Source organism: Piliocolobus tephrosceles, chromosome 5 (assembly GCF_002776525.5).
Source record: "Piliocolobus tephrosceles isolate RC106 chromosome 5, ASM277652v3, whole genome shotgun sequence".
NCBI lineage: Eukaryota > Metazoa > Chordata > Mammalia > Primates > Cercopithecidae > Piliocolobus > Piliocolobus tephrosceles.
Window position 1 is genome coordinate 142,272,410 of NC_045438.1, and position 26,962 is coordinate 142,299,371.

At 42.4% G+C, this 26,962-nt stretch overlaps 5 protein-coding genes across 5 annotated transcripts; 2 read left to right on the forward strand and 3 right to left on the reverse strand.

The window, feature by feature from the left end:
• Positions 1-548: 548 nt before the first annotated feature.
• Positions 549-1,102, reverse strand: LOC111541073 (histone H2A type 1-B/E). The gene has a single exon (XM_023209710.1). The coding sequence runs from the start codon at positions 1,051-1,053 to the stop codon at positions 661-663; it is 393 nt and encodes a 130-aa protein (XP_023065478.1). The 5' UTR covers positions 1,054-1,102; the 3' UTR covers positions 549-660.
• Positions 1,103-1,287: 185 nt separating this feature from the next.
• On the forward strand, positions 1,288-1,835 carry LOC111541075 (histone H2B type 1). The gene has a single exon (XM_023209712.2). The coding sequence runs from the start codon at positions 1,382-1,384 to the stop codon at positions 1,760-1,762; it is 381 nt and encodes a 126-aa protein (XP_023065480.1). The 5' UTR covers positions 1,288-1,381; the 3' UTR covers positions 1,763-1,835.
• Positions 1,836-7,309: 5,474 nt separating this feature from the next.
• Positions 7,310-14,192, reverse strand: LOC113219622 (histone H4). The gene is made up of 2 exons (XM_026446605.2): positions 13,664-14,192; positions 7,310-8,292 (listed from the first exon to the last, which is right to left on the reverse strand). The coding sequence occupies exon 1, from the start codon at positions 14,103-14,105 to the stop codon at positions 13,794-13,796; it is 312 nt and encodes a 103-aa protein (XP_026302390.1). The 5' UTR covers positions 14,106-14,192; the 3' UTR covers positions 7,310-8,292; positions 13,664-13,793.
• A 4,641-nt stretch (positions 14,193-18,833) lies between these two features.
• Positions 18,834-19,295, reverse strand: LOC111541078 (histone H2B type 2-F-like). The gene has a single exon (XM_023209716.3). It carries the CDS (start codon positions 19,255-19,257, stop codon positions 18,877-18,879), a length of 381 nt encoding a protein of 126 aa, XP_023065484.1. The 5' UTR covers positions 19,258-19,295; the 3' UTR covers positions 18,834-18,876.
• Positions 19,296-19,529: 234 nt separating this feature from the next.
• LOC111541071 (histone H2A type 1-D) lies at positions 19,530-20,452 on the forward strand. The gene has a single exon (XM_023209708.2). The coding sequence runs from the start codon at positions 19,573-19,575 to the stop codon at positions 19,963-19,965; it is 393 nt and encodes a 130-aa protein (XP_023065476.1). The 5' UTR covers positions 19,530-19,572; the 3' UTR covers positions 19,966-20,452.
• The last annotated feature ends 6,510 nt before the right edge of the window (positions 20,453-26,962 follow it).

The following is a 26,962-nucleotide window of genomic DNA, read 5'->3' on the forward strand; positions in this document are numbered from 1 at the left end:
TTCTCCTGCCTCAGCCTCCCAAGTTGCTGGGACTACAGATGACCGCCACCACGCCCGGCTACTTTTTGTATTTTTAGTGGAGACGGGCTTTCATTATGTTGGCCAGGCTGATCTCGGACTCCTGACCTTGTGATCCGCCCACCTTGGCCTCCCAAAGTGCTGGGATTACAGGCATGAGCCACTGAGCCCAGTCGGAATGTAGTCATCTTTAAAACTTGAAAAGCCCGCCCTGAAATGCTAATGGACAGCTATCCTTCTTTGTTCTCTTATTACTGTATCAGTATTTCAGCCTTTTCTGACAAGTGCACATGAATAAACAGCCTATGTGAAATAATAAAACGTATACACACCATGGACTTATACACAAAATAATGTAGTGACACACCTTGAGGTGTTACAACATCGCTTCCTATTCTTGTGTACCTTTATAAACGCATTTTTACTGCAAAGACACACCAGTAAGACCAATTAGTGCACGAAATGTGAGCAAGGATTTCAATAATGAACTGACCAGTAACGTCAGAAACGTTCGTAAAACTAGGACAGGGTTTCAGGCATTGTATGTGTATTCCAGCACTTTACAGAAAACGTGGGTGGCTCTGAAAAGAGCCTTTGGTTTCTGGGACTCGGGGTCACTGATGGACTTTACTAGTAATCATTTCACTTGCCCTTGGCCTTATGGTGGCTCTCCGTCTTCTTAGGCAGCAGTACGGCCTGAATGTTGGGCAGGACACCGCCCTGCGCAATGGTCACGCGACCTAGAAGCTTATTTAGCTCCTCGTCGTTGCGGATGGCTAGCTGCAGGTGGCGCGGGATGATGCGGGTCTTCTTGTTGTCGCGAGCCGCGTTGCCAGCTAGCTCCAAGATCTCAGCGGTCAGATATTCCAGCACCGCCGCCAGGTACACTGGAGCGCCAGCCCCGACTCGTTCGGAATAGTTGCCCTTGCGGAGGAGGCGGTGGACACGGCCGACTGGAAACTGGAGCCCGGCCCTGGAAGAACGCGTTTTAGCCTTCGCCCGAGCTTTGCCGCCTTGCTTTCCACGTCCAGACATAGTGGCTTCCTAGCAGCAGAAGAGGTAACAACCAACAGGATAAAGAAAAAGAATGTGCTCGATGGAGGAATAAGAAGCTAGTTATAGTCGTCGGTAGAATTGTAAAAGGCGCAGTTTGATTGGTTAAAATTATTCTTTGACGAAACAACCAATTAGAAAGGAAATAAGGTGAAAGCTATTTTACATGTATGCGTCACGAACACATTGCCCAATCAGTGCTGGATATTTTGAATTCTTTATTTGCATAAAAGACGTATAAAAGGAGAGACTCTAGACACGAGCTCTTATTTAAGTGCTTTCATTCGTACTGTTCTTATTTTCTGACAATATGCCTGAGCCAGCCAAGTCAGCTCCTGCTCCGAAGAAGGGCTCCAAGAAGGCTGTGACCAAGGCCCAAAAGAAAGATGGGAAGAAGCGCAAGCGCAGCCGTAAGGAGAGCTACTCCGTGTACGTGTACAAAGTGCTGAAACAGGTTCACCCCGATACCGGTATCTCATCGAAGGCCATGGGCATCATGAATTCCTTTGTAAACGACATCTTCGAGCGCATCGCAGGCGAGGCTTCCCGCCTGGCGCACTACAACAAGCGCTCCACCATCACCTCCAGGGAGATCCAGACGGCCGTGCGACTGCTGCTTCCCGGAGAGCTGGCCAAGCACGCGGTGTCTGAAGGTACCAAGGCTGTCACCAAGTATACAAGCTCCAAGTAAATGTGTGCTTAGGCACTTTAGAACTCAAAGGCTCTTTTCAGAGCCACTCAAGTCTCACATAAAGAGCATTAATGCTGAATATCACCGTTTTCTAGGGAATAATTTTTCAAATTTTGTAATTCCAGCACTTTGGGAGCCCGAGGCGTGTGCGGATCTAGCCTAGCTTACCTAACATGGTTAAATCCCGTCTCTACTAAAAATACAAAAAATTTGCCGGGCGTGGGGCAGTTGTCTGTAATCCCAGCTACTTGAGAGGCTGAGGCAGGAGAATCTTGAACCCGGAAGGCGGAGGTTGCAGTGAAACGAGATGGCGCCTTTGCATTCCAGCCTGGGCGATAAGGGCGAGGCTTCGTCTCAAAAAAACAAACAAACAAAAAATCACAAGATACACGTATTCTGTGTTGGCAAGATCCTGTACTCCTAGCAGTTTGGGAGGCTGATGCATGAGGCTTGATTCAGGAGTTAATAGGTTTGCCTGGGTAACATACTGAGAACTCATCTCTGCAAAAAATGAAACTAACCGGTTGTGACTCGTTGCGTCTGTACTAACAGATAGTCGGTAGGCTGAGGTGGTAGGATAGCTTAAACTAGAGCTACAGGCTGCAGGAAGATGTGAACACGCCACTGCAAGTCCAGCCTGGGCGACACTGGTAGGGGTAGGAACAGTAGTCTTTGGGTCTCTGAACATCACCTGACAAGTTTGACTTCTGAGCACTCTCTTGTGGAGTTTGTTGTGGAGGGACTACCATGGGCATTGACAATGTAAAGTTGAGCTAAAAATCTCGTTTTGGGCCGGGTGCGGTGGCTCACGCCCGTAATGTCAGCACTTTGGGAGGCCGAGGTGGGCGGATCACGAGGTCAGGAGATCGAGACCATCCTGGCTAACATTGACACCCCGTCTCTACCAAAAAAATACAAACAAAATTAGTCGGGCGTGGTGGCACTTGCCTGTACTTTACAGCTACTCCTGAGGCTGAGGCTGGAGAATCCAATCCCTTGAACCCGGGAGGCGGAGGTTGCAGTGAGCCGAGATCGCGCCACTGCACTCCATCCTGGGCGACAGAGCTAGACTCCATGTATATAAATATTTATACATATATAAAATATATACATATATAAATTACATATATAAATATTTAACTATATATAAATATATATATATACACACACACACACACCTTTGGACTCGTGAGGCGAGCCTGGTAGATCACTTGAAGTCAGGAGTTCAAAAACAGCCTGACCCACATGGTGAAACCCTGTGTCTACTAAAAATACAAAATTAGCCGGGTGTGGTGGCGCATGCCTGTAACCCCAGCTACTACGGAGAATGAGGCAGGAGAATCGCTTGAACTCGGGAGGCGGAGGTTGCAGTGAGCCTAGATCACAACATTTCACTCCAGCCTGGGCAACAGAGGAAGACTCTGTCTCAAACACAGAAACCATTAGTTTATACTTATTAATCAAATTTCTAAAATGGGACCCCCCCCAAAAAAGGTCGCTACTCCATAGTACTCCATGAACAACCTGAGGTTTCTGAAAAGGACAACATAGCACTCCAAAGTATGGTGCCTTGACACAGTGAACATTCTAAGAAATTAGTAGAACAACATAGACAGGAATGTTCTTATGACCTTCCTCTGAAGCAGGTCTTAAGACCTTCCTGTGAGTCTTGCAGAGTATGAGAGGAATCGGAACAAATAGACATTGCTAGATTTCTCCTTGTTTATTATCCTTAGCTCATATTATTTTTGTCTCGTTATATTTCTGCATGACTCTCTACTCTTCATCAAACCTAGTGCAAAAACACTCAGGTTTAACCCCTTCTTCAGGTCTTTATTTCCTTATGTCATGTAAAACTTTATATTAAATGTATAAGTTTTTCTCTTGGCCGGGCGCCGTGGCTCACGCCTGTAATCCCAGCACTTTGGGAGGCCGAGGCGGGCGGATCACAAGGTCAGGGGATTGAGACCATCCTGGCTAACACGGTGAAACCCCGTCTCTACTGAAAATACAAAAGAAATTAGCCGGGAATGGTGGCGGGCGCCTGTAGTCCCAGCTACTCGGGAGGCTGATGCTGCAGAATGGCCTGAACCTGGGAGGTGGAACTTGCTGTGAGCCAAGATCGCGCCACTGCACTCCAGCCTGGGCGACAGAGCAAGACTCCGTCTCAAAAAATAAACAAATAAAGAAATTTAAAAAATAAACGTGTATGTTTTTCTCTTGTTAATCTATATTTTGTTTCAGGGCCCCAGCCAATGAACATAAGATGGGTAAAAGGAAACACTCTTTCCTCTCCTACAACACACACTAGGGGTGGGTGTGCATCTGTGTTCTGTGTGTTTGTCTTTGTGGAGTACAAAAGCTGGCATAACATAGAAAAAGTGTGGAGAAAAGTAATCCTAGAATGAAAATGTTTGAGAAGTGTGTTTGCTAGGGCTGCCAAAACAAACTACCAAAGACTGTGTGGCTTAAAAAAATTAATTTTGTCACAATTCTGAAGGCTACAAGTTCAAGATCAACCCAGTGAGCTCAATTGATTTTTTCTTGGACCACTCTCCTTGGGGTTTCCCCTCTCTGGTCTTTCCTCTGTGTGTGTGGTTTGTTTTTTAATATCATCTTACAAGGACAGCAGTCAGATTAGATTAGTACCCACCCCTAAAACCTCATTTTACACCTTTAAAGACCTTATCTCCAAATAAAGTCACATTTTCAAGTACTTGGTATGACTTCAACGTTTGAATTGTGGGCTGGGGACAGGCAATTCAGTCGATATCAAAAATTATGGTGATTAAACTTCTAAATAGTACACGAAATAAGTATTTCACAGGCATCTCAAACTCAGCGCAACTAAAACAGACCTTATGATACGCTACCTAGCTTCACTTACTCATCCAACTTTGAAATCTAGTCCCCATTCCAGAGTATTCCCTTTTATGCAAATACTTAAAAATATATAACGTCTTACTGATTCTAACTTCTAATTTTATGTTAATATTGTCCGTATTTTTGTTTACTGTGGCTAAAAACTGAAAATATTAATGTTGAAGAGTTAGACTTTGCCTAAAACTAGGTTTTATCCCTAATGGAATATTATTCAGCTGTTAAAAATAATGCTTTAAAAAAAAATAAACAACATAAAATATGCTCATTGCATTGTATAGGGTAAATCCAAGTTGCCAAATAACGTATCCTTTTTTTTTTTTTTTTTTTTTTTTCTGAGACAGAGTCTCGTTCTGTCGCCCAGACTGGAGTGCAGTGGCCGGATCACAGCTCACTGCAAGCTCCGCCTCCGGGTTCACGCCATTCTCCTGCCTCAGCCTCCCGAGTAACTGGGACCACAGACGCCCGCCACCTCGCCCGGCTAATTTTTTGTATTTTTTAGTAGAGACGGGGTTTCGCCGTGTTAGCCAGGATGGTCTCGATCTCCTGACCTCGTGATCCGCCCGTCTCGGCCTCCCAAAGTGCTGGGATTACAGGCTTGATCCACTGTGCCCGGTCTCAACGTATTCTTATTTATTTATGTGACATCACACACACATTCACACGCACACACACGCTATATAATTCTAGGAAAAAAGAGTGACTATAAGGGTCAATGCCAAAATGTTAAGAGTGCTGTTACATTTTTTTTTGGTGCAATAGCTCCTCTGAAGGTAACTCTCTCTATTTGTCTCTATCCAAAACTCTCCATGGTGTGGTTAAGAAATAGGAAACTCTCCCTAGGCCCTTTCCTCTCCAAGTCTCTCTGCCCTATGTTAAGAAAAATTAATTTATTGCACAGGTAATCATTGAGCACCAACTATGTACCAGCTATTATCCTATGCAATACAAAAATGAATAGAGTAAATTTAAGATATACTTACTAAGGAAATTGAAAATCAAGACAATAGAATATCCTAGCATAAAATGAAGAAAACAGGAAAAAATAGACTAAGAATTATTTGTGAACCACCTAGTAATCTGTGTGACTCTGAGCATATGTTCATGTTTATGAAATAATGTCCTAATGACCTCAAAGAGGATCAAATGGGAAGGCTAATTTTAAAAGTGTGAAATGACTGTAAGGAACAGAGGAACAAGAAGGATTAAGGCCAGAAAATGACATAATTCATGGTCAGGTCATGGTTACCTCTGGGGGCAGTAGCAGGAAGATGAGAGATGAGGTCAAAGCAGTTCTTGGTAATATAACAAATATAACAGACATAACCAATATATTTGATTGACAATTGGGTTCAAGCATGGCCATCATATTATTTTTTATAACTTGTATATCGATTTGTTACATTTTTAAATGTATCTAGAAGTACAAACTTAAAAGCAAGTAAAGAAAAAATAATCTACAAACATATTTGTGAAAAATCACTTCAACTTCTATAAAAAGAACTTCTGTAAACTATGAAATATTGCTTATAGCAAAAATTTGGTTATAAAAAAGGAAAACTGTCCTTATAGTCCAAAAGACTGTAGATGCTGAAAAAAGAGTGGGTGCCTAACAAAAATCTCTGCTACTATATAAAACTTGATTTTTTTCCCCCCTTTTTTCTTTTTCTTTCAGATTGAGTCTCTTTCTGTCGCCCAGGCTGGATTGCAGTGGTGCGATCTTGGCTCACTGCAACCTCCACTTCCCGGGTTTGAGTAATTCTCCTGCCTTAGCCTCCTGACTAGCTGGGACTACAGGCCACATGTGTGCCACCATACTAATTTTTGTATTTTAGTAGAGATGGGGTTTCACCATCTTGGCCAGGCTGGTCTCAAACTCCTGACCTCAGGTGATCTACCTGCCTTGGCCTCCCAAAGTGATGGGATTACAGGTGTGAGCCACTGCGCCCGGCCTGTGAGACTTGTTTTTTAAGGGGTTCTTCTTGAAATATACTCCTTTTTTGCCAGGGAAAGGAAACACTTCACATATATGCTGAAGTATTTCATTTCATCATTTGTAAATTTGTTTAGATTTGCATTTATTTCATTCATATCCATTCATTCAGGCAATGGTTCAGATAAACACATAATTTGAATTCAATATACTAAATGCAATAACTAGTTTTGTAAAAGATATGAGAATTGTTTTACATAATCAGAACAGTTGCTGAGTTAGGAAAGGGATTTTGTGTGGTTCCCTGTTGTTCAAAAGAAAGTCCACATTCCTGTCATTGGCCTAACATGCCTCCAAACCTGGCACAAAGCCACTTGTCCAAGCATCAACGATCAATTCCAATACTGACATGATTTATACTATTGTCTGAACTTCTATTTTGTTTTATTTTCTCTTTAGAGATGGAGTCCTGTTCTCATTGCCCAGACTGGAGTGCAATGGCACGATCTCTGCTCACTTCAGCTTCTGCCTCCTGAGTTCAAGTGATTCTCCTGCCTCAGTCTCCCAAGTAGCTGGGATTACAGGCGTTTGCCACCATGCCTAATTTTGTATTTTTAGTAGAGACAGGGTTTCACCAGGTTGGTCAGGCTGGTCTCGAACTCCTGACCTCATGTGATCTACCTGCCTCAGCCTCACAAATTGCTGGGCTTACAGGTGTGAGCCATTGTGCCTGGCCTCTTTTCTGACATTCTATATAGTATTTAATTCTTGCTCTGCTTTCCATAAAGGCATATTTTGACTGACCAAATAGACTGGAAGCTCCTCAAGGGCAGGAAAAAAATACAGAGGGAGGTGGTGGGGAGGGGTTTTAATGCTAAACAATGTTGTTATGGATAGCCTCAAGAAGACTATGATATTTGAATACAAACCCGAAGGAAGTGAGGGAACACCACCTACAGAAACCTAGAAGCTGACTGGACCACTCAAGGGGAACCATTGGTATGTCGTTCCTGTGAGGAGTACTTCTAGCAAGTTCCAGGAACTGGTGGCGTTGGCTAGGAGGAGTGGAAGAGTAGCGGGATATGAGGCCAAAGAGTTAATAAGGATCAGACAGTGTGGCCTGTAACCCACTGAAAGGACCTTGAGTTTTTCATTAAGTGACATGAAAAACATTGTGGGGGTTTCAGCAGAGGAGTCATCTGATCTGAATTGTCCTTTATTGGAATTCCTCTGGGAGAACCAGGTGATGACGGTGTTATAGTAATAAAGGTAGAAGATGGCAGTGGCTTGACCAGAGGAGTAGCAGTGGGAATGAGAAATGGTTGGATTCTATTTGTGTTTTCAAGGAAGAGCTCATAGAACTTACTGATGGATTGTTATGTAGGATGTGAAAGAAAAAGACAAAAATGATTCCAACTAACAGAGTATAAATGCCATTCACCAGTTTCAAGATGATGAGATTAGCTGTTTTGTCAGAGATAACGAAATTCTGTTGAAATTGGAAGTTCATATTAATTGGACTTTCAAGTAGAGATGTCAAGTAAATAACAGGGTCTCTGAGTATGGAATACAACGCTGTGGGCTGGTCATTTAGTGTTCATGACATAAATATATGTATAGTATCTCCACAGCAACAAGGAAACATCAGTTCAAAAGAATCAGATGGAGATTTTCATTCTCCAGGTCCATCTTCTCAGAGCGATCAGAAGTGGCAGAGCTAAGGGAAGAGAAAAGGCAGCATCAGATAGAGCTCTGAATCCAGTTTCCACAAATAGGCTTCAGGATGCCTGAGAACACATAGAATTGCATCAGGGGATTGAAATGTCCCCAGTTATGTGACGACAGTGGGTGTATTTTGGAAAAACTGTGAATATCTATCACTAGATCTCCGAAGTTATTCCCCATGGCTCTAACTTTAATAGATTATTTGAGTGAGGATTCCAATGTTATTTCATACTCTTATGAGTAAGGGCATTTTTCCACATTTGTAAAATAGGAATAATATTTATTGTTTGTTCTGAAAATTATAGGAGAAAAGGAAAATTACTGGAGAAAGAAATTGTAAAACTGTAAGTTAGGAATTCACATGTCATTAATACAAATCAAACATTCTTTACTTCTTTGACCCAAAGCTTTTTCTCTTTATTATCTACCTTCTTTCTTGAGAGATTTAGTTTCATCTTGTGGCTTTTTTTCTCTTATGGCAATTATGCTTTGACTGTGAATTATGTTTCCATGTTTCTTTTCTTTCTTGTTTTTTTTTTTTTTTTTTGACGAAGTTTCCCTCTTTTTTCCCAGGCTGGAGTGCAATGGCGCGATCTCGGCTCACCACAACCTCCGCCTCCCAGGTTCAGGTGATTTTCCTGCCTCAGCCTCCCAAGTAGCTGGGATTACAGGCATGCGCCACCTCCCTGGCTAATTTCATAGTTCTAGTAGAGACGGGGTTTCTCCATGTTGGTCAGGCTGGTCTTGAACTCCTGACCTCAGGTGATCCACCTGCCTCAGCCTCTCAAAGTGCTGGGATTACAGGAGTGAGCCACTGCGCCGGGCCCTATGTTTCTTTTCTAACTTGCAGGTTTTTATAGCCAACTGCCTATTTCATATCTTTCATATCTTTCTCTTAGATATGTAACAGGCATCTTAAATTCTCTCTGGATATCCAAAAATAAGAATTTGAATCCTCTGCAAAACTTGTTCCTTCCTTATTTTTCCACATTTTAGCAACTGATACCTCCAATTCCAGTTGCTTTGGCTAAAATCATTGGAATCATCCATACATTTTTGTCTGTTTTTCATACTCTACACATTCAGTAGCTCAGAAAGAACTATCAACCTTAATTCAAAATATATATAGAATCCAAGCACTTTTCATAGCCTGTACTACTAACACACTGGTCCAAGCCACTGTCATCTCAACTGCATTACCGTAGTACCCTCTGAACTGGTCTCCTTGCTACTACCCTGGTCCCATCACAATTTATTCTTCATCAGGATCCAGATAGCTCATTTAAAAATATAAATCAGGTCTAGTGTGGTGGCTCACGCCTGTAGTCCCAGCCCTTTGGGAGGCTGAGGCGGGCGACTCACGAGGTCAGGAGATGAAGACCATCCTGGCTAACATGGTGAAATCTCATCTCTACTAAAAATAAAAAATATTAGCCGGGTGTGGTGGCACACGCCTGTAGTCCCAGTTACTTGGGAGGCTGAGGCAGGAGAATCACTTGAAGCTGGGAGGCTGAGGTTGCAGTGAGCTGAGATTGCACCACTACACTCCAGCCTGGGTGACAGAATAAGACTATGTCTCGAAAAAAAAAATTATACACACACACACACACACACACACACATATGTGTCTATAAATCAGAGTATGTCAGTTCTCTGTTCAAAACCTTGCAGTGGCTCCCATCTCACTCAGAGTAAAATAGTCGTCATAATGGTCTACAAGGCCATATAGAGACTCGTCTCCATTTGCCTTGAAGATCTTAGTGGTTTTTAATTTGCACCCTCTCCAATACCGGCAGTGGGTTCTTGACCCTCAGAAAATAGAAATCGACAAAGAATATAAGCTGGACTTGAGCAAGGCAGTTTATTAGGGCTTTCGGCTTGAGCAGAAAGGGAGACAGCAGCCAGAGGTATACTTGCAGCTGGCTCCTTGAAAGGAAGCTAGTCTACTTTGTTATTCTTTTCTGGGCTTCGTCCAGGTGACATCATGGCACGTTTGGGGTGGTCTGTTGGAAACACCTTTGCAGTCCCTTGTCATGTTTTTTCCTGTGTCTCAGGCCTCACTGGCGTCTTAAATCTTCATGCAGGGTATGATTTTTATCATTAACATGATGCAAAATTTAGGTCAGGATAATCTAAGACGCTACAGTGCATGTTCATTTGGGGAAGGTCTTTTGGAAGTCCCTATTGCTGACGGCCAGGATGTTTGTGGTTAGAGTGTTCTATTTCTTTGATGTCTGATTGCTTGATTTTATGAGCGGAAGCTTCAGTGGCTGCAAGGTTATGGAGCTGGGTGCTGCTGTAGTCAGCATAGCATGTAAAGAAGTGTGGAGGGGTCCCTTGTCCTGCCTTCCAAAGTCTGCCTCACTTCTGCCCCTTTTTCCAGCCATAATACTTGCTTTTTACCTCCAGGCTTTCCTGCTTGGTATTCCATTTGGAATATCCTCTTGTAGCAGGACGAGCCACAGACAAAACTCCTCAGACACCGGATTAAAGAAGGAAGAGGTTTTTTATTCAGCCGGGAGTGTCGGCACTCTCACTTTCTCAATGTATTTTTTCTTTATTATTTTATGAGTAAAATTTCCCAAGACAGTATCATTTAAAATATCACCTCTTCCCACCACATGCTATGCCTTTTCCTGCTTCAGTGATCTTCATAGCAGTCAGCACCATTTGACACAGTAGGGTTTACTTGTTTTGTGTGTGTACCACCATCCAATAAATATAAATTCTATGCACACAGACATATTGTTTTGTTCTTTCTTATTCACTGCTTTAATTCCCAGAGTGTAGAACAATGCTTGGCACATGCTGTGTGTTCCTTTTTGTCGCTGTTGTTACATTAACATCCTCATAAAACTTTTTCTCCTCAAACCAGTGCCTTAGCACCAATAACATGATGCTTTTCATATATATGCACAAGGTCACACTTTTTAAAAATGACATTCAAAATAACTATTTTCCTGATTTCAAAGCATCAGCCTACGGATTACTTGTTGGCTAGAAGAAAAATCTGATTTTCAGTGGAACTGTCACCCTAAACCACCATTTTTTTTTTTTTTTTTTTGGCAGTCTTTCTCTGTTGCCTAGACCAGAGTGCAGTGGTACCACCTTGGCTCACTACAACCTCCGCCTCCTGGGCTCAAGCCATTCTCCGAACTCAGCCTTCTGATTAACTGGGATTACAGGTGCCTGCCACCATGCCTGGTTAATTTTTGTATTTTTAGTAGAGAGGGGTTTTCACCATGACGGCCAGGCTGGTTTTGAACTCGTGACCTCAGGTGATCGGCCCACCTTGCCCTCCCAACGTGCCGGGATTAGAGGCAGGAGCCACTGTGCCCAGCCCAAACCTGCGATTTTTCTATCACTTTGAATTTGCATAAAACCAGACATCAAGTGCTTCTGATGTAGTGTACTTCTATGTACATTAAATGTGTAAACTGTACCTGACAGGCATATTCACCTGATTTTAAATTAAGTGTATGGAAGTCACTTGTACTTTACAGGACATGGAGAGTACAGAAGCCAAAATGATTAAGAATCAAGCCAATCCAAAAAAAAAACAAACAAAACAAAACAAAAAACCCATTCTGTAAGTCTGGTCTTCAAAAAATCAACATCCAAAAATGGGGAAGTAGGAAAGAGGAGCCTGTTTTAGATAAGAAAACTAGAGACACAACCGAAGTTATGGCGGCATCCTTCTTTAAACCACATCTCCAAGACATCTGGGGCACAACCAGGATGTTTTCAATGTGGAATGAGTACATGTCTTTTTTGAACAATAGACAATGAGATCCAAGTAGGAAGTAACGAAGGCTTTATTTTCAGAGGGAGAAGAACCCCAGGATGTAGTGAGCACTCTGTGACAGTGAAGGGGAGCTGGAATATATACATGCCTTACAGTCAATCCTACATCATAGATTAAGTAGGTTTGGAGAAATTCTTTGATTATTATTCATGAGGGAAGTCAGGCACTTGCACTTCGGCAAAACATATAACATACATTTCATGTGAACCATGGGGAGGATTTTAGCATTACAATGAGGTGGGATTTAGCGCTATGCTAAAAGATGAACCGTAGGGCACAAAGACAATTTGTTCAGTCTCTACAAGCTGGCTGAAACTGGCTTAAGGTCTATGTCCACTTATCAATAACGAATATGTGTAAGACTGGTCCTCTAATTGGAGTTGTGGCAGGACTGCAAAGCAGGGGAAACCGGTTTCTGGCTGGTCAGAATCCGTTTGAACATTTTCTAACTAGTTTCTACAATGCTTTCCAGCAGCTGGTTTCTGCTTACAGGAAAGAAATCATATGGCAATTAACACTAAGATGATCAATCCTTCATTTTTTCTGCTAGCCATGCAACTCAATTATGTGGAGTTTACTGTATACTCAACAATTTGGGGTATAATGTCCTATTATAGCATAGTATGTATACTATAAAAACCGTCATAAACATCCTATCTACTTTTAAAATGTTTTTGCTATCGAGATTCCAAGGGTTCAGTCCAGGTCCTGCTGCTCGCCAGAGAATGTCGACCTAGAGGAGGGAAGGCTTTAATCCCGTGCTGCCGCTTAGGAGAAAGGGAGATGAAATCACAAATCCGTCTCCCCAAAATTGGGGGTTTTATGTAGCGAGAAAACAGGAAACCAGGGAGTGCTAAGGAAGCAATCATGATGGTTGAGAAACATGGAGTCTCACGGTGTGGATGCAGTGATCTGGTGAGTTTCAGTTCCTCGCTTGATGCAGGTACATGAGTTCCTAAACTTTAATATGTCTCATGTGAGTTAAATGTTAAATTTCAAGCTTTAAGGGTAGGGTTGAAAGGTCAAATTTATTCAAAAAACAGGAGACATTACAACTTCTAAGGGACAACTGGGCTGGCTTATTATTCCGAAATGCATACTTACAACTTCTCGCGTGAGCTCATCTACCCTAGGGGCCTCTATACACCAGAAACTCAGCCCTTAGGTTAACAGAAAACAGGCCGCCAGGATTTAAGGCCCACACTGCCGCCCAGGAGGAAGATTCGTTATGCTAATTCGTGTTATCTGCCCGTTGCCAGGCACCGGCTTTGTTCCTCGCTCTCCGCCATTTTGAGCGGTTACACACTCGCATTTTCCTACTTGAGAACCATGCAGTTTTAAGTATTAAAAAAAAAAAAGGCGATGAGAGAAACAGATGAGACACCACCACTCTAACCTTTTCAGTGCAACCTAAGGCCCTACTATACGTTCTGAAAAGGTTATGCCTAATACACCAATTCTAAATGCAAAGGGATCGTAGCCTAAAAAATCGTATGCTGAACCCAAATGCAACTTGGAATGAAAAAAAAAAAAAAAAAACTGCTAAAGACATACGTACCTGTTGATAAGACAATGACTTATCAAGTGGTTAACAAAAGTCATTAGCTCTTTTAAGGAAAATTGTGGGCGGCCCTGAAAAGGGCCTTTGATTTGGGAAGTCGAGCTGTTGAGTCGTTCAAGCAGGAATTTTAGCCGCCAAAGCCGTAAAGAGTGCGTCCCTGTCGTTTGAGAGCGTAGACCACATCCATGGCTGTTACCGTCTTGCGCTTGGCGTGCTCCGTGTAAGTAACAGCGTCACGGATCACGTTCTCTAGAAACACCTTCAGAACCCCGCGAGTCTCCTCATAAATCAGTCCAGAAATGCGCTTGACACCGCCGCGCCGAGCAAGACGCCGAATGGCAGGCTTGGTAATACCCTGGATATTATCTCGCAAGACTTTACGATGCCGCTTGGCGCCTCCTTTACCCAAGCCCTTTCCACCTTTGCCGCGACCAGACATGACGAACCAGTCTGCGAAAGAAACTGGAGAAATCTGGAAGACGAGCGAGGGTAATATCCTTATATGCCGGGAATTCGGACCTAATTGAAGACTGGAAACGCACATACGGGAACTTTGGTACTGCCTGCTGGCCCCACCCCTCACAGCGCAGACCCGGATGACGTCACCAAGGACACCAGTTCCCGCCGGTAGAGTGCGCTCTCCGTGGAGGTGTCTCTGCAAGTCTTGCCTCCCCAAAGAGGAAATTTAGGCCTATTTTAACCACTAAATGAGATTAAATACATTAACATATTTAAGTTAATATCATTTGTTGCTTGGATGCTCTAGGACGATTGAATAGGAGCTTCGGCTCACAAGACTGGAACTGTAGCAATCTCCTTCCATGAGAAGTTCAGCTTTGTCCCCACAGGCATGGTGCCTCTGACATTTCTGCTGCTTGCTCTCTTGGGGACCGAACCCACTTAGGAAGTGTTTGAAAACTGCAAGATCTCACCCTCTCCAGCACCAAGCTAAGGGAAATCTGATCAAAAGGGTTTTCTTCCCGAAGAGAAAAATATGGATAACTAGTGATCCTTTGGGAGCTGTGGCTCACGACTGTAATCCGAGCACTTTGGGAGGCTGAGGCGGGCGGATCACCTGAGGTCGGGAGTTCAATACCAATCTTCAACATGGAGAAACCCCGTTTCTACTAAGAATACAAAATTAGCCGGGCGTGGTGGCGCATCCCGGTAATCCCAACTACTTAGGAGGCTGAGGTAGGAGAATTGTTTGAACCCAGGAGGCAGAGGTTGTGGTGAGCAGAGATCACAGCATTGCACTCCAGCCTGGGCAACAAGAGTGAAACTCGGTCTCAAAGAAAAGAAAAAAAAAAAAGAAAGAAAGAAAATTAGTGATCCCATTAATTCTAGTCCTGTGCAGGCCCGTGTTACATTTTTGGCTTTTCTTTCTTCCCTGTTTATTAAAATTTATAATTCTCATTTAAACAACTAGCTAACTCGCACATCTAAACCTAAAAACTCACTGGTGTGTTAATGTTTACTTCTCTGTTGTTTGTTTTCTTTTCTCTTTGATGCTGGTAGCAGCCTTTATCACAAGAGAATTGGCAACGTGTAGTGGGCAAAGGTATTAAATAGGCGACTTCCTACAGACTTTTAAAATAAAAGGTGGTGTTGGGAGTCAGAAAACAGTACTACAAAATGAAAGCCTCAGCAGTAAGTTTTTCTCCTCCTACATTCCTCTCTCTCCCTCCCTTTCTCCCCGGAAGCTAGCTATAGGAACTAGACTCCTTCCTCCCCACGATGGAACATATAAACCAAAGCTAGCCCCAAAGCTGGCCATAAAACCTAAAAAAAAATTAATCAAACTTTCCTCCTTCTGCCTTTTTGTGTAAAAACTGGCAGTAAAGAAATTATCTGGTCTGGCCTACCTCGTTTGATTGTAGGTCATAAGACCCCGATTCAAGAGAGGGCTTGTCCTATGCCCAGGAGGAGAGAATGCTGCCTAGAAAGTCCAAGAAGAATCTAGACACACAGGCCTTGCTAGGCTGTTATGATTAGCTCAGTCTGTTAGCATTAGCTCGTACCCTTTGTGTCCAATCATATTTCTACACAGCTGTCCATATTTTGTTGAATCTAAGCATAAAAATGTATGATTTCCCCTGTATTTTTGGATCTTCAGTTTGAAGGCTACTGTGTACATGTTAGTTATTTGAATGCCCTCCTAGACATACAAATGTTAGGATTTCTACTGTGAAAAGAAATCAAATATGTAGAAACTAAACAAAAAGGAACTGTAAATTGCTGCTGTTAAAATCCCACCAATATCAAAATTCTGTGAGCATGTGATATTTAGGAAGAATTTACATGCTTCTAAAATAATTTTAATAGTATTTACATATTTGTATTGAAATGTATAAAATTGTAATTTAATAGAACGTTAGTTAATACATTACTGAATTGGTTTTTTTTTTTTTTTTTTTTGAGTTTTTTTTGGCTGTAACTTTATTCAGTGCAAAATAATCCTCTCCAGTTTTGCTGAGGTGGCTGACCACGTCCATGACCAAATCTGTCTCTAAACTGGAATTCGGTTGTTGATCTAGCCCCAGCCTTGGCTTCTTGTCAGCACCAGGGGACACAGCACTCCGTCTGTAGGTATCTCCGTCGGGTTCTCCTATTGTGAGTCTTGCAGGTTGCTCACCCTCCATCCAGACCTTTAGGCCGAGGGCTGTCAGGCTCTGGACTCTGGACCGCTGCGGCCTACAGTGGCAGGCACAATCTCTGGGGGCAGATGAAGGTAATTATGGAGATACTGGATGCTCTCATTGGTAAGGTATCAGTAGAAATGTCTCCAGGCAAACTGTTTCTTCAAGTATCCTTGGGACTCGAGAGACTGCATGGCCTTCATGACACAAAGGTTGGGCACATTCTTGTCTGCCATTTCTAGGTGCTTAGGCATATGGACATCCTTCTTGGTCACCATGACTCCCTGCTTAAAAAGGAGTTCATAAATGGCAATCTGGTTCTTCTTAGGCATCAACATGCTGGCGACTGTGGGGTCTCGGGCCAGGGCTGGTACATTACTCAATTCTTAAACTTGTATGGTTGCACTGGTTTCCTATTGCTGGTTTGAAAAATTATCACATTTTATGATTAAAAAATACAGATTTGTAATTATATAGTTTTTAAATTTGGGGCTCAGTCAGATCTTACTGAGCAAAAGAGTCAAGGTGTTGACTTGATATTAACTAAAGAAATAAAGAGCCTGTATCTTTTCCCTTGCCTTTTTACCCTGTAGATGCCACTCTCTCCTTGGATCATGGTCCTTTTCTTTCACTTTCAAAGCTGGAAATTTATGGCCAAATCGTTCTCATGCTGCCATATCTCTAGTTCTCTATTCCAGTTCCCTCTTCCACTTTTAAGAATCTTTGTAATTGTACTGGGTTAACTCGTAACATGCAAGATAATCACCTTAAGGTCAGCCAATTTAGTAGCCTTAATTCCATATAAACCTTAGTTGCCCTTTGTCACATAACATAACAAAGACTGCAGGAATTTGCAGACTCCAGGGATTAGGATGTGGTCATCACTGGGGTAGCCTTATTCTGCTTAACACAGTGGATCACAATATTTTTAGAATCTGATAGAAAGCTATATAATTTGTTCTGGGAAGGAGAAACACATATGGCCACATTTTTGCATGTAATTTCAGAAAGTTGTATTCCCCTCAAGCTGATGTACACCTTAGTTTAGAAATTTACTCATGGAACTACAGAAAGCAAAAATCGACTACTATACCAATGTAAATTTGTACATGAAGCTATTTAGTATTTTTAGCTTTCATTTTTCTAGTTTTTTCTTGTTGCTTTCATTTTTTCAGTTGGGGTTTGTTTATTTGAATGTTTATATATGCTTTGTATGTGCTGTGTTCTGTGTCCATTTATGTGCCGGACAGGGAGTGGGAAGTTGAAAAAAAATTGTGGGACAGGTGTGGTGGCTCACACCTATAATCCCAGCATTTTGGGAGTCTGAGGAGAGTGGATCACCTGAGGTCAGGAGTTCGAAACCAGCCTGGCTAATACGGAGAAAGCCGTGTGTGCTAAAAATATAAAAATTAGCCGGGCGTGGTGGCAGCTGCCTCTTGTCCTAGCTACTTGGGAGGCTGAAACAGGAGAATCACTTGAACCCAGGAGGCGGAGGTTGCAGTGAGCCAAGATCGTGCCATTGAACTCTAGTCTGAGCAACAATAGTGAAATTTCGTAACAAAAAAAAAGAAAGTAATATAGAATACTATTCCTTTTTTCTTAACTGGGTTGAAATTTTAAGAATATTTTGTATAAAATATTTTAAATATTTTTAAAATACAAAAATATTTTGTAAAAATTCTAAGTATTCTACAATGGATGCCATTCATAACAGTTTATGATCTTAAGTAAGGTTTGTAATTACAAGAAATACAACAACTTCAGTATCTTTATATATGAGTATATAGAATAGAAAAATTGTGGTATTTGTAAGTAGAATGACATAAATTATTTTTTCACTTAAAAATCACAATTTTTGCCTATTAGAATAAAATGAACACATATGAAGTCAACCTTGAAGGAAAAAAGGTAAAAAACAACTTTGAGGAAGTGACAACAAAGTATTTTAGGGTTAAGGGTGTTTCTCTCCTGGACTTCCAGTTATTACTCCCAAATGTTATTTTGCCAGTGGCCAAACTTTTCTTTAAACAAAGAACAATTTTGATTATTAGTGCTGCATCCAAGCACCGGTGTTCACATTTTTCAGTTTTCATGCACATGGCTTGTCTTGCTGTCCTTATATTTTGAAGAACTTGATTATATTATTTTAACCAGGGAAACTTACCAATGCTGTTATGACTAAACCGGAATTAAGGAAGACATTCTTTTCCCCCACACTGTCAGTAGCAAAAGAAATATTACTTAATTTCAAAAGTTCTTTTCTTATGAAACCAGTTTGACAAGGGACACATCACAGCACAACATAAGAAAAATGTGCACATCAGCACAATGGGCTAGCCTTGTAACTAGCACTTGGGGTAAAACAAATATGCTACCACTAACTTAAGATTAAGTACAGCATTTTGTCAAAAGAACTGTGCTCTAGACCTACACAGCAGCAACCCCCTCAAATCAGGATAAAACCAAACCTGTTGGTAAACACAGGAAATATGCAGGTAATTACAACTCTATAGCTGAAAAAGTGGGTGGCTCTTAAAAGAGCCTTTGGAATTGGGTATGAAGACGTTAGAATTACTTAGAGCTGGTGTACTTGGTGACAGCCTTGGTGCCCTCGGACACGGCATGCTTGGCCAGTTCCCCGGGCAGCAGCAGGCGCACGGCCGTCTGGATCTCCCTGGAGGTGATGGTGGAGCGCTTGTTGTAATGCGCCAGGCGGGAAGCCTCGCCCGCAATGCGCTCGAAGATATCATTGACGAAGGAGTTCATGATACCCATGGCCTTCGATGAGATGCCGGTGTCGGGGTGGACCTGCTTTAGCACCTTGTACACGTAAACGGAATAGCTCTCCTTGCGACTACGCTTGCGCTTCTTGCCATCCTTCTTCTGCACCTTGGTCACCGCCTTTTTGGAGCCCTTCTTTGGGGCAGGAGCAGTCTTAGCAGGTTCAGGCATGTTAAAGAAACACTTCGTCCACAACCTAAAGAGAAATGACAAGTATCCTTTCTGCAGCTCCTAATATCTCTGGAGCTCGTGTCCTAAACTGGCGTTTAAAAACTTACACATTGATTGGATAAATTGTCTCTGTGTGCCCTGTCGTATGCAAATTAGGTGATTCTTGCGTTTCTTTGCAATTGGTTGGTTGTTCTAGCCAATCAAATAGCGTTATTTACAATTCGGCCTCCAAGTATAATAGTTTCTCACTTGCTAACAAAATCCAGTTTTACGTTTTTCATTTCGTTTGCTCAACGTCTATTTTAAGATATCAAAATGTCCGGACGCGGCAAGCAAGGCGGAAAGGCCCGAGCTAAGGCTAAGACCCGCTCTTCTCGGGCCGGGCTCCAGTTCCCTGTGGGCCGAGTGCACCGCTTGCTCCGCAAGGGCAACTACTCCGAGCGAGTTGGGGCCGGCGCGCCGGTGTATCTGGCGGCGGTGCTGGAGTACCTGACTGCCGAGATCTTGGAGCTGGCGGGCAATGCGGCCCGCGACAACAAGAAGACCCGCATTATCCCCCGACACCTGCAGCTGGCCATCCGCAACGACGAGGAGCTAAACAAGCTGCTGGGTAAAGTCACAATTGCTCAGGGCGGTGTCCTGCCCAACATACAGGCTGTATTGCTCCCCAAGAAGACTGAAAGCCACCACAAGGCCAAGGGCAAGTAAAACGAGAATTTGTATATTGATTTTTTACGGAGGCAATCTTAACCAAAGGCTCTTTTCAGAGCCACCCATGTATTCATTAAAAGGGCTCACAGTTTTTTCTATGTCAGCTATTTTGTAGTTTTCTTTAGTAATTCTCCCACCTATAAGTGGGTGTCCTTACACTGTGCACCATGAAACTAACCGTCCATTTTAAAGTTGCCATAAAAATAGTTAAGCAAATTGGCGGGGCGCGGTGGCTCACGCCCGTAATCCCAGGACTTTGGAAGGCCGAGGCTGGCGGATCACAAAGTCAGGAGTTCCAGACCAGCCTGACCAACATGGTGAAACCCCGTCTCTACTAAAAATACGAAAATTAGCCGGGCGTGGTGGCGCGCGCCTGTAATTTTAGCTATTCCGTTTACGTGTACAAGGTGCTCAACTAAGGAGGTTGAGGCAGGAGAAAAGCTTGAACTCCGGAGGCTGAGGTTGCAGTCAGCCGAGATCGGGCCACTACACTCCAGTTTGGGCAACAGACAGATTCTCCGTCTCAAAAAAAAAAAAAAAAAGGCAAACTAATTAAAATGCAGAGTGTATGTGTCACAGGTAATTTAAATCGATCAATGCAGCAGCCCCTTAGGATTGCAAAGCTGTTAAAAGGCGGGAGAAATACAGGAGAGAGGTTAAAGTTCGTCCGTGTTTATATTTACATACGAATGTAGTGACTTAAAGCTGCAGAACCGGAAACAACGTCTTATTATTGTTTGTATGCATCTTAATGATACGAAATTACCTGCAATTTGTAAGGATTTTTGAGGTCTGTTTTTGCTTTTTGCAAGCCACTTTCCACTCTACTGAGCTAACTCTCATTAATTATAAATAGGAATATAAACCTACATCCCCTGGAGCCAGATGGCGCTTAGGTGGAGCTTCTTTGCACAGTCAGTGTTCAGCATGACTACAAGGGCACACTGGTCTTTTTGTGCCATTTATAAATTTGGCTATTTTTTTTTTTTTTTACAGCAGATTACACAAATACCAGTTGAACTTGTAAAGGATAAGAGTGCTTTCATATGAGGATGTCATATTGTAGTTAAATATGTGTTCATGTTGCTTAGCATCAGGTTTCAAATAGTTACTTATGAGTTAATCGTCATGGTGTACTTGGAACTATTGAAAATATCTCCGAGTTTAAAAAGACAAATCAAGATATGAAATTAGCCTTTCTAAACTTAAGAGGATAAAAAAAAATCACTTGACCAATCACAACTAGCGCGCGTTTTTTCAAAACGTTGATCAAAGTTAGTTTCGGGCGCCAACTTTTTTAAAAAATTAAGTAAGACACGTTATCCTAGTAGCTAGATAAAATTTTGCAGAGGAAAATCAAAGTACGTTTAAAAAAAAAGCCAGAAAGATGGCACAGAGGAGAAAGGGTTGAAAACACCAGTAGTTAAAGGAGACGGACGGAGGAAAGTTTTAATATTTGGTCTACAGGCAGGAGATGTTCTGTCAGGGACTGGACATCTCCACCAATGGTGCTGCAGGGGAAAGGCTGCCTGGTCCAATCAGAACAGGGCTGCCTTTATATATACGGGTAGAAAACCCTAGGCTTTCGGTTTTTCGTCATTTAGCAGGGCTTAGAAGTTCGCAATGGCTCGTACCAAGCAGACAGCTCGCAAGTCCACGGGTGGGAAGGCGCCACGCAAGCAGCTGGCCACCAAGGCTGCTCGAAAGAGCGCTCCAGCCACCGGTGGCGTGAAGAAACCCCACCGCTACCGGCCTGGCACCGTGGCTCTGCGCGAGATCCGCCGCTACCAGAAGTCGACCGAGCTGCTGATTCGCAAACTGCCATTCCAGCGTTTGGTCCGTGAGATCGCGCAAGATTTCAAGACTGATCTGCGCTTCCAGAGCTCGGCGGTGATGGCGCTGCAGGAGGCCTGCGAGGCCTACTTGGTGGGGCTCTTTGAGGACACCAACCTATGCGCCATTCACGCCAAGCGAGTGACTATCATGCCCAAGGACATCCAGCTTGCTCGCCGCATTCGTGGGGAGAGAGCGTAAATTGTGTTGTGAATGTGTGCTAACCAAAACCCAAAGGCTCTTTTCAGAGCCAACCACCTTTTCTATGAAAGTTGCTGTGTACTGTTGCTGTCCGTAAACTGGAATCTCTGTTCAGTCAAGGTAAGTAAGCATTCTTACCTCTATCCGTCTCCCCTCCCTTCACGGAATTGGTGTAAAAAATTTAATAATTGGGCAGTTATTGAAACAGTCTTTAAGGTACTCTAGTTTTAATTTCTGTTTTTGGGGGGCCGCTTTCTGGGGCTTGGATACCTCTGGCTTGGGAACTTTCTTGGCCACCTTTGACCAACCAACCTTTTTCTCCAGAGCCTCCACCCGCAAAAGCCTTCTTTGGGGTCTGCTTAGTACTTTTCTTCGGAATAAGGGCGCCCCAAGCTTTCTTGGGCCTTTCGGCTGCCGAGACAGCTGTCTTGGGCATGACTGCAGCGGCTTTTCTGGCCTCGATCTTGATTTTCCTAAGACCACCTTGTTTAGCGGGAACGAACCCGAGGGGCTGCTCTTCTTAGCACGAAGATGCTCTCGTTTGTTTTCAAGGCCCAAACTTATTCAAATGATTTTTTAAAATTTGTATTTATTTTTAGCGACAAGGTCTCACTATGTTACCCAGGCTGGTCTCAAAACTCCTCAGCTTGGCCAGGCGAGGTGGCTCAGTCTTGTAATCACAGCACTTTGGGATGCCAAGGCGGACGGATAACGTGATGTCAAGAGTTCGAGACCAGCCTGCCCAACACATTGAAACTTAATCTCTACTGAGAATACAAAAATTAGCCAGGTGTGGTGGCACACGCCTGCAGTCCCAGCTACATGGAAGGCTGAGGCGGGAGAAGGACTTGAACCCGGGAGGCGGAAGTTGCAGTGAACCGAGATGGCCCCACTGCACTCCAGCCTGGGCAGCAGAGCTAGGCTCCGTCAAAAAAAAAAAAAAAAAATCAATAAAATAAAATAAATCCCCAAACACAAACAAAACCACCAAAAACAACTCCTTAGCTTAAGAGATTCTCCCGCCTTGGCCTTCCAAAATGCTGAGATTACACCGCGAACGGCAAGGCCCGGCTTAATGCGGCCGCTCTACTTAACATAGCCGCCAACACCTTGAGCGCGGCCACAGACAGGCTGCTGTGCTTCTTGGAGGCAGCTAGGTCATTAGTGAACTCCGGTACCGAAGGAGCCTGGACGTCTTGCGCTTCACTGCACCTTCGGACTTGCAAACCTTTTTTCTTTACTTCAGTCTTTGACTTGGGAGATACACCAGGAGTCACGGTATGTAAAGTTTCGGACTTGATTGTAGGTTTGGACATCTAATAGTTAAAAAAAAAAAAAAAATCAGGCTGCGAGTGTATCTATGATTACGTGTTATGTCACACACAGACACGCTGCGCGCTGATTGGTTCCCAGCTCAGTCTTTCAGCTTGTCAGCAACCTAGTCTCAACCCTGTTTCTGAGTTGTTTGTTGAAATTCAGAAAAGCAAAATAGTTTAAATTTCCTGAGGAAGAATCACACCAATTCTATTCTACAGTGAACCAGAACGGCTAAGCCTTTCTGATCTTTACATTGTCTTTCTCTAGTTTTTATTAAGGCAGCCTCGGCCTTTATCAGAGATTCACAGTTCAGAGGGACAACTTGATTTTCATTTCAAATATAAACTCTTCCATTCGTGTCTTCAATTGCTTGCTGTCTCGTAATAGCCTACACATTTTTGCCTTCTCATACATTGAACAACTACTTGATTTTCATTGAGATTTAACGAGGAAATCTGTTTTATATGAGAAGAGAAGAAGTAACAGGTTCTTTTTTTAATTTCTCCAGAACAGCAGTACGGATACTTAGAACAACAACTCTTTCTGATAAAATTAGTTGGGGCTGAAAATGTTTTATGATGGCTTCTTGTTACTATTTGGATATTTAGTTAATTTGGGAGGGTTCAAGTAAATGTTCAACATTTCCTTGGGAAAATGGGAAATACAATGATCAGTGATTCTCCTGATGTTGGGACTGTTTGCATAGCTGAACTCAGGAGAGATCCAGGAAAGGGCATAAAAGACAGAGAGTTTGACTCGTTTATGAGTCAAAAACATTTTTTTAAAAATTTTTACTGGGGGAAATTAATTATTAAAATGTTCATGAGTCTTTGGGTTCAGGGGTCTGTCATGCTTGGGGACATGGGGAAGATAAACTTTTGCAAAATATTCAAGTAACAGTATCAAGGAATATACACACAAGCACCACACACACACAAAATTCCCTAGAGAGAGAAATATAAAAAACAACCATGTTTCATATTCAGTACTACATTTCTTGTTTAAACAACGATATAGGCTTATAGTGAATGAAGTACAGCTTATGTTCGATATGAGAGGAAAATGGAGTGATGGCAGAAAGTGATTTAACTGATTTTCTTCACTCCTCAATGTCTTGAACATATGTTGATCTGGGGAGCATATACATTTATATGTTTTATTAAGACTATGAAGGAGGTAAATGCTGGGGACAGAGCAAAGCCCAAAAGGTCAGGGTTTCACACTTTTTGATGGCATCAAAATACAAATGACTTCATGTAGCAAATGCAACTAGGACATGAACAAATTAATAAATGTTAATAAAAATTAAAATCAAATGGTTGAGATGAGAAATGAGCTAAATATGAATCACATTTACTTTGAGTGTGTATTCACTTTTTATGGAGCCCATGTATTTCTAATCTTAAAATGGCTTTGACCCATTATATTTGATTTCCTGGAGTACCAACAAAGGAAGAACTGACTTGTAGCCTTCCAACTGCGGGACTTCTCTAAGGTACTGTCCTATTTGCCTTCATGGGTTTGGGAGTTAGTTTCTTGCAGGTAACTAAAGTCTCTCCCTTCAGGCCTGTCCTCTTGCCTAAGTATCAAATTTGCATTTCTGGATGATTGCTGGATATCTGCTTGTTCATCTTCTATACCAGACTCTCAGTATGACCATCCTCATCTAAGTAGCTTCTGTCTAACTAAGATTGCTGGATATTGGCTTTATTGTTTACCTATAACACACCCTCAACATATCCAACCACATCGAGGAAACAACCTTTCAAGTGACATTCCTATATATTCTATTCACAACAACACTATTGCTTTGTTAACCGACACTTCAATTATTCCCTTTCCTTTGTTGCCAAATCCAATCTGTTACTAAGTTTGGTGAATTCTCCCTAAATTCATCTTTCCTTGTTTATTTGCCTTTTCATGGTTGTAATTCTTGCTCTTCTATCTCTTCTTTGGACTGGCTATCGTTATAGCCTTCTTATAGGTGGTTCCTTTCTCTCACCCCTCTCTGCTGTCATTCATCCTCTTCATTGCTCTGGGTGAAGTATTCCTCATATGAGCTTCAAATTTATATGCCCCATCTCCTTGTAGCTTTATGTTTTCTTCACTTAAAAACTGTTTTTCTCTATTCTTACAAGCCACGAAGAAAAAGCTGGATTCGGCTGGGCGTGGTGGCTCATGTCTGTAATACCAGCACTTTGGGAGGCTGAGGCAAGTGGATCACCTGAGGTCGGGAGTTCGAGGCCAGCCTGACCAACACAGAGAAACCTCGTCTCTACTAAAAATACAAAAATTAGCTAGGCATGGTGGTGCGTGCCTGTAATCCCAGCTACTCAGGAGGCTGAGGCAGGAGAATCGCTTGTACCCAGGAGATGGAGGTTGCAGTGAGCGGAGAACACACCATTGCACTCCAGTCTGGGCAACAAGAGTGAAATTCCGTCTCAAAGAAAAAAAAAGAGAGAGAAAAAGCTGGATTCATATAGCTTTAGATTTAAGAATAACTTTAGTATGGCAATCAAACTCTTTTATATGGCCTTAAATCAACACTCTGGCACTGTGGTTTAGTAGAAGTATGGAATTTGCAAACATGATGACGTGTATTTGAGTCTTGTTTTGCCCCTTAGGAGCTATATGATCTTCGTCTAATTATATTACCTTTCAGAGTATCTTTTTTCAGTTTTTTTCTTCTTTTTTCTCTCTTCCGCACCGTTTTAAACTTCAAACTAATCTAATGATGTATTTTGAAATGTTTATATTTTTCATTCCCCGTCTCTGAAAATAGATGAGATCTCTCTCTGTTTTGAATTCTTACATTGATTTCTTTCTTTCTTTTGTTTTTTTTTTTTGAGACAGAATCTCACTCTGTTGCCAAGGCTGGAGTGCAGTGGCGTGATCTCAGCTCACTGCAACCTCCATCTCCCAGGTTCAAGCAATTATGCCTCAGCCTCCAGAGTAGCTGGGACCTGGGACTACAGGTGCGTGCCACCACGCCCAGCTAAGTTGTGTATTGTTAGTAGAGACTAGAGACGGGGTTTCACTATATTGGCCAGGCTGATCTTGAACTCCTGACCCTGTGATCCGCCAGCCTCGGCCTCCCAAAGTGCTGGGACTGCAGGTGTGAGCCATGGCACCAGGCCCCCTACATTGATTTCTTAAAAGGCCATTATAATCTGTTTCATATTAACTGCATACTTGTCCACTTTTAAATCTTCCTAGTAGTTTACAAACAACTAAAAGTACAGATTGGTATTATAGTATGGCATACAAATATTTACATAAAAAAACTTGCAGAAATACATATAGGGAGTTGTGTCAAACCAGAACATAATTGAAGTGTCCTTAACTTTCCATTTCTTTATTTTGCCTTTGAGGCTACTCCCCAAATGCTTGTTTTCTGTAGCAGTATGCCCTGTGCAGTATTGTTGACATAGTAGTGCTTGACTCTTGTTTTTCATTTTAAATTGAATAACTGGGTGAGGCATTATACACCATTGAAGATGCAGATCAATTATGAAATAGGTAACTTGTTCAGGTTTTCACCATTTAGCTCTGAGTGGCCCACACTATGCCTCTCCTTCTAAGAAGGATCTTATTTTATTTATTTATTTATTTATTTATTTATTTATTTATTTATTTATTTATT

Excerpts from the sequence above, each read along its gene's own strand:
- LOC111541073 (XM_023209710.1), bottom strand. The coding sequence starts at position 1,053 with ATGTCTGGACGTGGAAAGCAAGGCGGCAAAGCTCGGGCGAAGGCTAAA.
- LOC113219622 (XM_026446605.2), bottom strand. The coding sequence starts at position 14,105 with ATGTCTGGTCGCGGCAAAGGTGGAAAGGGCTTGGGTAAAGGAGGCGCC.
- LOC111541071 (XM_023209708.2), top strand. The coding sequence starts at position 19,573 with ATGTCCGGACGCGGCAAGCAAGGCGGAAAGGCCCGAGCTAAGGCTAAG.
- LOC111541078 (XM_023209716.3), bottom strand. The coding sequence starts at position 19,257 with ATGCCTGAACCTGCTAAGACTGCTCCTGCCCCAAAGAAGGGCTCCAAA.
- LOC111541075 (XM_023209712.2), top strand. The coding sequence starts at position 1,382 with ATGCCTGAGCCAGCCAAGTCAGCTCCTGCTCCGAAGAAGGGCTCCAAG.